The sequence below is a fragment of the Plectropomus leopardus genome, chromosome 11, assembly GCF_008729295.1.
Source record: "Plectropomus leopardus isolate mb chromosome 11, YSFRI_Pleo_2.0, whole genome shotgun sequence".
Lineage (NCBI taxonomy): Eukaryota > Metazoa > Chordata > Actinopteri > Perciformes > Serranidae > Plectropomus > Plectropomus leopardus.
The window spans coordinates 9,088,501-9,101,779 of record NC_056473.1 but is presented as its reverse complement, the minus strand read 5'-3'; the positions used below and the strand labels follow the sequence as shown (position 1 = coordinate 9,101,779).

Sequence of the window (13,279 nt, the reverse complement as noted above, 5' to 3'; positions counted from 1 at the left end):
TGAATGCTGTGACACAAATCCATTTTTTTTTTCAAGTGAGGTTTCCTGTTTGTACGGCGCAATTTCATAAAAGGGCCCTCAGCAAAATGGCGTCGGAGTGCCACTGGTAAAACTGGATAATGGTGTCACCCACCAGTGCTGTGGCCTTAGCAGACGTAGCCTTCGATGTGTTCCAAAGCATCTCTCTGACTTGGCCCATTGTGCTGTAGAGGAACGGTGAATAGTGTTCTCCAGCATGGGCGAACAATATGTGATTGTTCCCCTGCTGTGGTGAAGAAGCTGTAGGTTACTCTCTGTACCATCGCCAAAGCGCCTGAGGAGGAGATGTACCGCAAAATCGCTGTCTGCTAACCAGCGATTCTTGTAGGTTTAGACCTCTGCAGTGCTGTTTTCCTTTAGCTGTCGGAGCTGGTGGGAGGGGGGCACTTACCCCTTTTTGGTGGAGAGGCTTTTGTTTCACTGGAGCTTCTTCTTTTTTTTTTTTTTTTTTTTTTTTTTACTGTTTATATGTCATCGTTCGAATGTATTGACAGCCCCAAGGAATAACAACATTTATACTGAGGTGTGGAGTTGGATTTCAGAGGACGACAAGCAGAAGTGTGATTTGTTAGCATGTCGTTTAGGTCCCTCAAGGAGTTTGGTGTTTCTGCAGAGCGGCTGGGCTCAATTTGTAAAAGATGGATGGCTCGCGTCCAAAGGTCTGTGTGCGATATTGTTTTTACATGAGTGTATCTTTCTGTCCGTCCCACTTTTACAATGTTGTTTTAAGAATTGTGGTACTGTGTGTGCCATGCATAGATCACATTGCATTTCTTCATCCTCTGTGGTCCTACTTTGTGTATTTGGAGTGATGCTTTATGCTTAACATGATTCCTCTGCCTCGACACTCGTGTGGCTGTAGCTCTTGCATCAGTCCCGGTTACCAGCATCTCTACACGTCTGGAAATGTTTGTGCTTGATTTTGTGTGTGTGAGTGAGACAAAGGTGTTGTAGTCGTAGGTACACTGGTGGGTATTGATTCTCTGTCCCTAAGGCTTGCCTCCAAGGAAAATGCCACGATTTAGTATTTCACTCAACTCCATCATTGCTCTACCACCCCATGACACCCAGATTGTTACTCGATATGCTGTTGACTATGAAATTCAGAGTTGTTGCAACATCCATTGTCCTAAACAATATATTGTTTCAGCAACCACCTCAGTATGTTTTAATGGTCACATTGCAAAGGATTTAATGCTCTATAAACCCATTTGACTCATTGGTAATAAAGTTGAAATATAGAAAAACTACTATATCACACTGGATTTCCATAAAGACACAAACTCTAGCGTATCTAATGAATCACAGTTTAGCCTGATTTCACAGTGGACTATTGGTTTCCATACATACAGTCTGCTTGCATTGTGACAAAGACCATTCATTCTCTGAAGAGGCCAATTAGGAAACAAAAGTCTCATTAAAACTGTCAGAAAGAATTGATGAGAAAAGTTGCATCAGCTATTTAGAAGTATTTGGGTTTTAAAAAGGATAATATGGAGCCCAACTAATCTGTCTGATTAAAAGAATTTTATTCGTGTAACTGATAATATAATAATTCATAACACATAACACTGCTCTTACTGTCCATTAGAGTTGTCAAAACCATCAGTTACAAATGATGTTATTGTGACAATGCTACCATCCAGAATCACAGTAGGTTTCAAAATGGCTCGAAAACTGCCTTCTAAAATAAAATGTTTTTATTTAGCTGTCAAATGCATTACAATGACAGTGATTCTGAACAGCATGTCACTCGCAAAATATTTGACAGCATGTGGAGGAAACTGTACAGTCTGTTAAAATTGATTGGTGAATAACAAAATCTGTGAACTCCAGACCCCAGCATACTAATAACAGTTTTCTTCTGTTTCTTTTAGCAACGGCAACGGCAGCAAGATGAACGGATCGTTGGAGCACTTGGACCAGCCAGACCCAGACTCTATCAAGATGTTTGTGGGCCAGATCCCGCGGTCCTGGTCAGAAACAGAACTTAAAGAGCTTTTTGAGCCCTTCGGAGCTGTGCACCAGATCAACATCCTCCGTGATCGCACCCAGAACCCCCCTCAGAGCAAAGGTACGGTCAGGACACGAAAATTGTATTTAGTGATCGTTAGCTCTACCATACCGCAGAGGTTAATGAATGCTAGTCTCTTGGAACAGTTTTTTATATAATACATGTTTTCAGACCAAAGTAATGCTTTCATAGTTTTAAAATCACAGTTATAACAACTCCTGTTTATTGTTTTATTCGCACTGCAAGAACTAGGAATGATCGTAGTATTAAGAATCCTGCTCTGAGGGAATTTTTAGCTCCCATTTCAGGTAGGTACTCTCCCACTATAAGACAATGATTAAGTGTACAGTAATTGGACTAGACGTAAGTGTATGTTGATTGGTCGAACAGAGCCTCTTATCATTTCACACTTAAGGAAGAGAGAATGGTTGTTTTCGTATGTCAGCAGTTTTAAGGGATTTTAGGGTCTGGAACGTCAATATTCTTTACATTCTATAATGATCTTCTGTTTCATTTAAAACTATAAATACTCAAATTAAATGTTACCGATTTAATTTGTTTCAACCATAATAAATCAGCTCATCACAATACTGTTTAGTTACCTTTCAAAGCGCAAAGAAACACGGACCTTTATATTGCTGCAGTTGTCCTCTACCTGTATTTGCCCGGCTTTTGGTGGTCAAGCACTATACACAAACCCTGTTATTGCCACGTCATCCACCGTCACATTTCAGCACAATTGCCTTAGGCAGTGCACAGCATTGCTTGTCTGCACACGCAATGCAGTTATGTTTGTGCTTACAGACTAGATGATTCAATAGTCTTTTGTTTCAGGGTTAAAAAGTACCACCTTTTTTCCATAACCCTGCATTATAGGAATATTTCATTTCCTTTACTTTGCCTTGCTGGCTTAAAAGCAACATTGTATGGAGGAAGTGTTATTCAACTGCAATTTTCCATTAAGACATCTATCGACGCGTTCACCTTAGAAATGGTGCTCGAGCTGAGCGATTCAGTTTAGGTTCCAATTAGAGGAGACGGTGAAGTGGAAGCCTGCTGTCTGCAGAGAGCTGCAAAGTGCCACTGGAAGTGCTCAGTCTCCCGTAACTAACTGCAGGTGAATAAAGTAAACGACAGCTTTCCTGATGTAACTGTCCTGGGTTTACGACATCACCCAAATTTCAATTCCCTTGATGGTTGGATGACTCACTATGGCTAAGGGCATTAATCTACTCTGGGGTTTTAATGCAGTGGGACCGTGTTTGATGCTGGACTCTGCGTCTAAATGGAGCCAGTTTCGGGCTTCCTGTGGTTTCTCGACCCTGACTTACCAAGCCGTTTGGATGTCATTAAAGGTTCTCTGGCCAACAGATACCCGTAGTGTTTTGAGGTGTGTCCAAAACCATTTGAATTATTCGTCCCTTATAAGCCGCTGTTCTGCTGATTGAGTCTGCAAAGTTGTTGGTCGAGGCAGTCTGAGAGAAAGTGTTGCCCGACTGGCTGTTCAGCCGAGTGAATCAGTGATTTTAACCATTTAGCTCAGTCTACCCTTCCATTTTTTGCTTCTGCCCTTTCTTCTTTTACAAGTAGAAGACATGCTGACAATGCCGCTGCTACTTGAAGATCGACATGTTGCTTTTCAAGTGCTCATACTCTCCCTCCCCTGTGTTTTTTTTATTGCATTCATCCAAACATCAGTCTTGCAGCAGTAAATCACTACTTCTCTCATCATAATAAATCGATTACCTTTTACCTGAATATTAGCTTTATAATTTGCGAGTCCAGATTTAGATCTTGATTAAGTTCCCAGTACTCCTCACTTCACAGAGACTATTTGGTCAAAAAGAGCCTTCACTGTGTCAGGGTGCTAATGGCAACACACCATGTGACCAGGACATCACTTGTTTCACATGATTGTTGTTACAAAAATATACGCACATCTCACCAAAGTAAGTGTGATCAAAGGTATACAAGAAAATCTCCAGGGTACTTAATATTCAGCGTGTACACAGACACACAGCCAACACTGCAGTTCATTGGGAGGCTGAAGAGTTCAAAGCCCCTTTTTTTTAGCAGAGCCCTCCCCTGTTCTATGTGGAGTGTCAGCTGTGATGGCCTATTGACATGTTAATGCAATGTTAATGTATTCTAATAGATAATCTGGCTTGATCACAGCGGTCTTCGGCTCTCTCAGCTTGTGTGAGGTGAATATGTTGCAGCAGCACCCCTGCGCCCATCAATTTCACTGTCGTCCTCCTTCCCAGTAGTCCTACTCCTACTGGGAGAAATGGGGGCAGTTTAATAAAACACAGTGGCCTGATGATATCTGGCTTATGTTTATTTGCATAGCAGATTAAACGCTCTCCACCCCTTCCTCTGTCATCAATCTTGCTTTTGTTTGATTTGTTCATCGAAATTGCTGTAATCCCACTTCCATTTTGGTTGTTTACTTTGCCACCGATCTATTGAGGAGCCATCAGATTCGCTGCTTTTTTTTAGGTCACATCTACCGCAGGTCATGAAAAAATCATCTGATAACTATCACGCCTCTCTGGATGGTTTATTTAGCTCCAGTAAATTGGAGGCAGGGCTAAGCAGCAGAGAAAGAGAGAGCTCAGCTGGTTGTGAGAGAGAGAAGAGAGCAGCTCGATGCATATTAGAGTTCAACAGCCCTCCCCGCGGCCTGGGAGCTCCAGTAACAGCATAATACACACTATGTAGGTCAGAGACGCTGCAGTGCTCCACTTCCCCAGCCCAGTGAAACTGACAGGCTGGAACGCCACTGGCGGTCTGCTGGGACGGAAGGATGAGAGGCTTTTTTTTTTCCCTCCCCCGCTCTTCTTTTCTCCATCCCCCTCCCCCACCTCCTCTTCCCTCCCATGATTCCTCTTCCTTGCTTTCACTTCTGCTCCCTCTTGTTCTTTGTGCTGTTTTCATGCCTCCTGTATGTATGCTTGTATGTGATTGGATTCTTATGTAACCAGGCACCACTCTCTCTGATTTGTTAATGTGTTGGTACAGTGCCCTGGCGAGCCCAGGCACTGTTGACCCATGGACTGTGCATCAGTGCCTCCTGACAGCTCTCTAACCCTGTGGTCATCTCTATGGCCATGTCACACAGCAGCCTTCAGCTATCTCATTACTTCAGTGTCCTCGCTTCAAGCTCCTTCATGAGCTGTGTTGCACCATCAAACAGTTGGTGCTAAGAATATCCTGTCACATGTTTCTAACATGTGATCTGAACATACACTCATCCGTTTAGCTTCTTTCCTGCTCTGCAGCAGTCGTGGTATCACATTTACTGTCTGTACGCGCTGCGTTTTTAATGCTGTTTTTGTCTCCTTCCCCCCGCCCATTGTTTGTCCCTGTTTTTCTCTCTCTGCAGGATGCTGTTTTGTAACTTTTTATACAAGAAAAGCTGCACTGGAGGCCCAGAATGCACTGCACAACATAAAGACTTTAAGTGGGGTGAGTAAGCACAGTATGGGCTGCTTTTAGCTGCTTGAGACCCTCTACATCCCTGGTGCAGGCTGTGAGCTGTGCGCCGGCCGATAATGAGCTCTCGGCTCACTGAACGCCTGTCTGGCCTGAAAAATATCTCAGCCCCCACTATGCACTAACACCACACAGAGGACTGCCCTGAACCTCAACACACTGAACTGATAAGCCAGCTGACCCTACACACACACACACACACACACACACACACACACACACATATGCAGGTATCAGGCAAAGTGTGCTTGACCAGGCAGCAGGTTATTCACTGAGGCACAGGACCCGATCGCCACAAAGTGGAACAAATTATTAATGCTTGTCTTCATGAATCATTGACGCACATCTACATTTTTATTTCCCAAAGTTGGAGGTATAAAAAGAGGTGAAGTCTTTTTAACAAAGAAGCTTGGTGAGAGAGTGTGGTCCCTTAATTCCTCACCTGATTTATCTAGAGATTAAAGCCCAGTCAACTGGAATAAGTGCAGTTGCTCGTTAAACCTCTACAAATCTGCCCCGCCTATACACCGTTCTAAATGACTTTCCTTCCAATCAATTAAATCTTTAACAAACAACTGCAGCCGTCGATTAAATCAATAGCCCAGTCTATTGGAAATGTCAGTGAGGTTATAGGTAAATATTGAACTGGGTTGATAAATGAGTGTAGCAGGCTGTAGCAGCTCTCTTCACTGGAGGACAATCAATCAGCCAGACATTTCAAATAAAGTGTGGTCTAACGGCTCAGCTCTCGAATCCCAGTCCCTGATCATACTGTTACTGGCACTGACTGCAGGTGACTGAGTTTGGTTTGCGTGACAGTGGGAAAAGCTTGTTTCTGTTCCTGTTTTCTCTCCCTTCTGTGCCTCGCTCTCCTTGGTCAGTGACGCTAGCCAGTACCCATACTGAGCAGGCCATCTGTCCGCTTCTCTTTAGTGCTTGTCAAAAACAAACCACCACTTTTCATAAGTACAACCTGCTCAGGCATCTCGCGGCTAGATTTATCTCCTCGCTTTCATGTCACATGGCAGGTAAAATGTGCTAAAAATACATTCGCTCAAAGTTCTGCGAGTCGCCTCACACAAACATCTTCATTAAATGGCGTGAAGTGACAGATCCTAAAGCGCTTTCTCACATAACGAACACAGTGTGTGAAACAGCGTCATGTTCAGAGATGTTAGGCTGAGTCAAATGAGATTTTTCACAGCTCTGGTTTGCCACACCTTGTTCTGTTTGTGTGTATATATATATATATATATATATATTATATATATATATATATTATATATATATATATATATATATATATATATATATATATATATGATTATGTATAGGGCGGTGAAAAAAATCTCAAAAACTAAAATTCAGTTTACATTTAAAGCAAATACAGAGTTGACTTGTTTGTCAACCATTTCTGTAAGATTGTTCTAAAGAAGATGAGGGATACTGACAGGAAGAATCGATAAGTTCAATCACAAGCCTACGCTACAGCGAGAAGTGAAATTGGATACCAGAGGATTTGATCCCCACCATCAGCTCATAGACGCTTCCTCCTGAATGTGGCAGTGGTGAGGGATGATGGTGTTTTGAGTGAGAGAACAAAACACGAGGCAGAGAGGAATGCTTGAAGATGGAGGGGATGAGTGTGAAGATATGAGGCCAAGCACCCGCATACTTTATAACAGTGACAGGTGCGCTGTTAACCATTTCTCTTCCCCCTTTTTACTTCCAGATGCATCATCCTATCCAGATGAAACCCGCTGACAGTGAGAAAACAAGTGGTAAGTGGATGCGTGTGAAATGTAGGGTGACATCACCCACAAGTTTGGGGGGGTTGCAGAGATGATTTCTGTTGAGGAAAACTCTTTTAACCAAGATGAATAGGGGATGAGATTTTAAACGAAGGCGGGGACTGGATTGTGACTGTTTAGTGCCAAAATGAAGGCCAGAGAGGGACTTAGTTCAGGGAGTGTGCAGCAATACACAATTTCTATATAGTGTCAGGGGTTAGGAGGATTAAGGGCTTTAAAAGGCACCAAGGGGAGAAGAGTAGAGCAGGTACAGAGGATCTGGGCAAGAGCGCAAATGGATGATACAGTCATCTGTCTGGAGAAGTAGACACTGAGGGAAAACAAAGCTGCAAGTTGCAGAGATTTGTACAAGAGGCTGGCACCTTCAGTGAGAAGCAGAAAATGTGGCAGCATGACAGGAAAAGAGCTAGAAAAAGAGAAGTGCAAGATTTAACGCCTGATGTAACTGCCGCTTTCATAGCTCCATAATTGTTTGTCTGAATAGCTTTCCTCTTTTCATCCTCTTCTGCAGCGGTAGAAGACAGAAAACTCTTCATCGGCATGGTTTCAAAGAAATATGGCGAGAACGAGATCAGAATGATGTTCTCGTCTTTCGGACAGATCGAAGAGTGTCGGATTCTCCGGGGACCAGATGGTCAGAGCAGAGGTAGGCGTGCTTTTGGGGTTGGCACAGTGTTCCTTTGCCTCACAGCCGCCACCTTCAGCATAGCCGAGCACATATTCTCATCGAGTATTTACACAGGCCCCTCCCTAGTTCTTCATTTCAATGCCCTCCACCTCCAAAATTAAGTGCTATTCACCTACAGTGGCACCCATTCTAGTCCCCACAGTCTATCCTCCCGTCACTGTTACACTCAGCCTCCACATCTCACAGTGAAGGGCCACTGCTCTCGCTGCCCGGCACAATGGCCCGTCGCCTTGGCAACCGCTGGCTGCTGGTGTTCGTGGGCTCAGCTGGCAGGCGGCTCGGCTCAGCTCAGCTCCTTCTTTACCGCCTCCTTCATCACACTCTACAAAGGCAGGAATTAGCTTGTCGTCGCATCTCCTACATAGCTCTCAACTGCATAAAGCCTGTGATAGCAGGCAGCACGAGGCTCTGCGATAAAACCTCACAGCAGAGACGGTTGTACATTTAAAAAAAAATAAATGTACTAAATGCAACCACAGTTTGAAATGCCTTAAATACCCTTTGATGTTCGCAGATCTTCCATATTTTAGCGAATCAAAGCCTTTCAGGGTGTATTTATGTGTGCATTTTCTGTGTTTATAATCACGTTGACTGTTTCACCATGACACCACATAGTCAAGCCTCGTTGGGTGGCAATTTAATCCGTCGATCACTGTGCTCATGTGACACGTGTTACTGTTCTCCTTGTTGTGTTCTTTCTCTGTGTGCTAACCAGTGAGGGTGGTTCTGTGTGCTTGGGAGTTGCCATTCTCTGTACTGTAATGTGTTTTTTGGGGTTCATAACGAGTTGTCCAAACCTTTTGTCTTGTTTTGTTTCTTCTTGTCCCTCCCTCCCTCCCCCCCTCTCCTATTGTTCCCCCCCTACAGGCTGTGCGTTTGTCACATTTGCTACCAGGGCAATGGCACAGAATGCAATCAAAACCATGCATCACTCTCAGACTATGGAGGTACTGTACCCCTTAGCACCTATTTCTCATTTCCCCCCTTCCCCCCTCATACATTCTGCTGCCCCCTTGTGTTGGAAAGATGAACATGTCCAAGCAGATGGCGTCCATTCATCACAGAGCATGAGTCATTTCCAAAGCCACTCTTGCTAATTACAGAATTACATTGTCATCTGCAAAATAATTGAATAAAACTTGAAACATTACCTCTCGCAATAGCTGCTGAATCTGGAGCTAACAAGACCATCTCTAATTTTGGGCTGAACTAAATGCATCTCATTCATCGATTCTGAACATATTTTTGAGCCTAGCTATCACAGTCTGCCGAAATTAAATCAATATTTTGGACCACAGGGAGAAGAGCCCACACCATCAGATGTAGGTTAACAAAGAATTTACCCAGATTGGAGCAGCTACACTATTAGATTTCTTCAAAAACTGGGTCCATGTCATCATGTAGCCAATGCTATCTTTGTGGAAGTGGAGCAGCAGTAATTTGACAGCTAGCAGGTCAGAGGCTCCCCAGTGAAGCAGCAGACCAAGTCTAATTAGGAGCCCAACCAAACATAACACTCCTCCTACCGGATTAAACGCAGGCTCCAGTGGTGCTGCCACCTACTTTCCCCCATATCATAACCTCCCCACTTCTCAGCTGCCACGGGAGGTGCTGCTGGTGCAGAAGCCATTTTCCCTGTCCAGCCTGGTCCCTGTCTGGCTCTGAACTCTCAAAAATACCTGAGCACCGCATGCTTCGTGTCCATGCGTCCGTCTGAACAGTGTGGGACTGTCTGTTTGTGAGATTGCGTGTATTGTAATGCATTTTTCTTGTTAATGTCTGCTGACATATCTTTGTTTGAATGTCTGTTTTTTAAATGTCGTCTCCATCTGTCATTTGCTTGTCTGTAGACTCAAATCAGTTCCTCAGAGTGCTAAAAAAAATCCACTGTCTGCAGCATTGTCCTGTACCCCTTTTTGGAATGTGCCCTGGCCCAGCTATGCATGGCAGATGTCCTCTGTGTTTTAGCTTTGATATGAATGCAACAGGCATAAAAAAATGTCTTGAGGCATAGATGATTACCCCCCCCCCCCCCTTTTTGAGAGATTCCTTGGAACGACTGTGTCTTTGCATTGATGAATAAACTGCGGATTCTTCAGTGTGCTGCTGAGTCGATCTAACGCCTCTGACCTCTTCACTGCTTCAGGGCTGTTCCTCACCTTTGGTGGTGAAGTTTGCCGACACACAGAGAGATAAGGAGCAGCGGCGCCTGCAGCAGCAGCTAGTACAGCAGATCCAGCAGCTCAACAGCGCCTCCACCTGGGGAAACCTGGCCGGCCTGGGGAGCCTCACACCACAGTACCTGGCAGTAAGTACTGCTCAAACACGCAACACTGCAGAGCTGCACAATTACTCATGTAATATCACATGGCACAGTTTCAGTTTCAATATGTATTTATAGTTTAGACATGTGTTTGACATATGGACCTCTTGACTTGCAATGTTCAAGTGTAGAAAGATAACAGAACTACCTGACAATATAAACAGGTATATAAAAGGCAATACATTAAAAGTTAATTTTGTAATAAATTAATTTTTGTTATTGGAGTCAGATAGAAGAGAGATTTTGGGGGTGTAGTTTGTGGAGCTGTATTGGTTGTTGTATTGGAGGTGTTTAGGTTTATGTTCACACAGTCTCAATACTAACTAATAAAAAGGAAGGCTTTTTCTCAGGGATATGTTGTATGGAATTATATCATCAGGTGATGCTGTTTTATTAACCGTGACTGTTACCGTTCTGGATGGAAATGCAGCAGCCATTTTGTCTACAATATAGACTGCCTCGGTGCTCTAAAACCTGTGCACAAACTGTTAAGTGATCAAAAAGATAAGCTCATCATATGTCTAATGCATATAAACAGTATGATGGTGCAGAATATAAATAAAGTGAAGGTTTAGTGCCCGTACACATGCTGCGTTTTTTGCACCCTCTAATCAATCGTTTTCAATGCAGAAGGGCAGAGGGTGTGCTCAAAAGAGTCCCCAAATGCCTTTTTTGGGGGTGGGAGATTGAAAATGTTTTGGAAAGCAGAAATCTGCACCCCATGTCATGCTAATGAACAGCCAAAAATTGCAGCTAGATAATCTTCCCTTTCTTATGGAAATGCTATGATAAATATGTAGAAGTTGATCATTTTATATCTGTCTGGTGGACGGTATTTTAGGCCTCATTCACATTTGAACACCTGGAGGAAGACTAGTTTGAAACTCAAGATTTCTGGTAACAAGGATATGATATGGTGCTGGTTATGGGCCCTTCAGACACAACCTGCCTCCACACCCTTGCAAGTTGGCACAGAGTAGGCACAACGGTAGCACCAAATGTCCAACCTCGCGTTTTCCAGTTGGGTAAAGACGCGGCATATGCTCTGGCTTTTACACTTTAACTGATTCTCTACGGCTCAGAATAGGAATATCTTGTTTCACTCAGTTTGTGTTCTGGCTGAAGGACACCGGCATGTGACTAGCATGTGCTTACTCCGATTCGGAGCCAAAGAGCATGTGACTCGAACATGGACATAACATGAACAGCTGAGCTGTTTGTGTCCCTGGCTGAATAACTGGAGGTAGTGACAGGCAAAACAGGATTGAACTAAATGAACTTCTATTTGATCTATCTATCCAAACAGTAAGGACGTTGTAGCATCAAAAGCAAGTTAGCAAACATGACATTTGGTAATGTTTTCTTAACAAGATGGTTTGAGTTGCTCTATAAACCTTGTCCCTGCTTTGTAACTGCACCTCAAACTTAGACCCTATTTACACTTAGTTTCTTCATAAATATGATTTTATTCATGTGCTTGTGTTGTCTCATGGATATTTTTCAACTAAAGTTAGCTAAACTGTTAACTGTGTAACATAACTGCCAAAGTGCATATGTTATTCCTCTGGTGTCTGTGGCTGTAACCCAACAGCTTCAGGTACATTTTCACCTCATCCTGGGCTGGATCAGAACTGATTTGCATGTCACCCACTAAAAACAAGATGGATTGCGATGAGAGATGCTTTCGTGTGGCTACGTGTGAATGAAAGTGTCTTAAATCTTACTGGGATCTAATCAGGATACAAGACACTGGAAGTAAAAATGAAGCCTAAATTGCCAATAAATTCTGTTTCATAATCATCCCATAAACAGACCTACGCATCACTTACTAAAAAATGAGTGTATGTAGGTCAAAATTACAACATCCAATCTTATATCTATTGGCAGTACAAAAGGAGCTGTGATTATGCTACTATTCTGTGTTCCCTTTATTGTTAATTCTTGAATTCAGTCTTTCTTTCTTTCTGTGTCCTCAACAGCTGCTCCAGCAGGCCACGTCTACCAGTAACCAAGGCAGTTTCAATAATATGCAGAGGCTAGGAGGTAAGTTCACCCTCTCAGATGTCGAGAACGCTGCTCTTAAGTCGCCCTCTGTAAATGAACAAGCCGACACTTTTCATGCCGACAGCCTTGTGACTCAGTACCTGACGCCCACATGGTTTTAACTGCCATAAACCACATGACTCCGTTATTCCAGGCCTTTGCAGGCTGCTTTAAGACAAACAGACAAATTAAAAAGCAATTGACCAGTGAGGAAAATTGTTCAAAGTGAGCAACAGCACACACCATAGCCATAGTGGGGCCGGTTTTCCATATTGAAATATAAATTCAGGTCTAATACTAAAACCAATATGCCATTTTCCCATTGGTATTTTAAAAAGTACATTTTTTTAATACAACCCAGAAACTGAATAAACACAATGTTTGGGGGTTTTTGGTATAGCAATGTTAAACTGAACACATGTAATGACTGATTTTACGAACAAAACATTAATAGATGATAAAAAACTATCTTTCTGTGGATGGGTTAGATGATAACTTGACTAACAAGAATAGATGGAAAGCAGTGAGACTGATTACCACATAATATTCAGGCAGCTAGAAGAGACTGAGAGAGGGAATGTGTTTTCAATTGATAACATAATCCCAAAGTGGCATCCCTTCTGCAAATATGTACTCTCTAATGGGAATTGATGTGATTTTATTCATACTTTTTTTTTTATTAATTCCCTTCTTGATTCCTGATCAAAATGTAGGCCTACACAGGTTTTCAGTGTTGGTGCAACTTCAGCGCAACTGTCTCAGTATCTCTGAGCAGAGTCTGAGCACAGTAAAGACATAATGAGAAAATATTTGTGTGGCATCTGTTTTCATTTAGGTTTTCCTTGTCAAATGAAAAACCTGCTAAG

The 13,279-nt window shown here is 42.9% G+C and overlaps 1 protein-coding gene across 2 annotated transcripts in view; it reads left to right on the top strand.

Moving 5' to 3' along the window:
* Positions 1-13,279, top strand: part of LOC121949835 (CUGBP Elav-like family member 2) — a 33,156-nt gene that overhangs the window by 11,398 nt on the left and 8,479 nt on the right. For both annotated transcript variants that reach the window (XM_042495624.1, XM_042495625.1), the window contains exons 2-8: positions 1,917-2,113; positions 5,439-5,521; positions 7,281-7,329; positions 7,871-8,005; positions 8,915-8,994; positions 10,194-10,355; positions 12,350-12,413. In XM_042495624.1, coding sequence (XP_042351558.1) covers positions 1,917-2,113; positions 5,439-5,521; positions 7,281-7,329; positions 7,871-8,005; positions 8,915-8,994; positions 10,194-10,355; positions 12,350-12,413 — 770 coding nt within the window. The remainder of the gene's footprint in view (positions 1-1,916; positions 2,114-5,438; positions 5,522-7,280; positions 7,330-7,870; positions 8,006-8,914; positions 8,995-10,193; positions 10,356-12,349; positions 12,414-13,279) is intronic.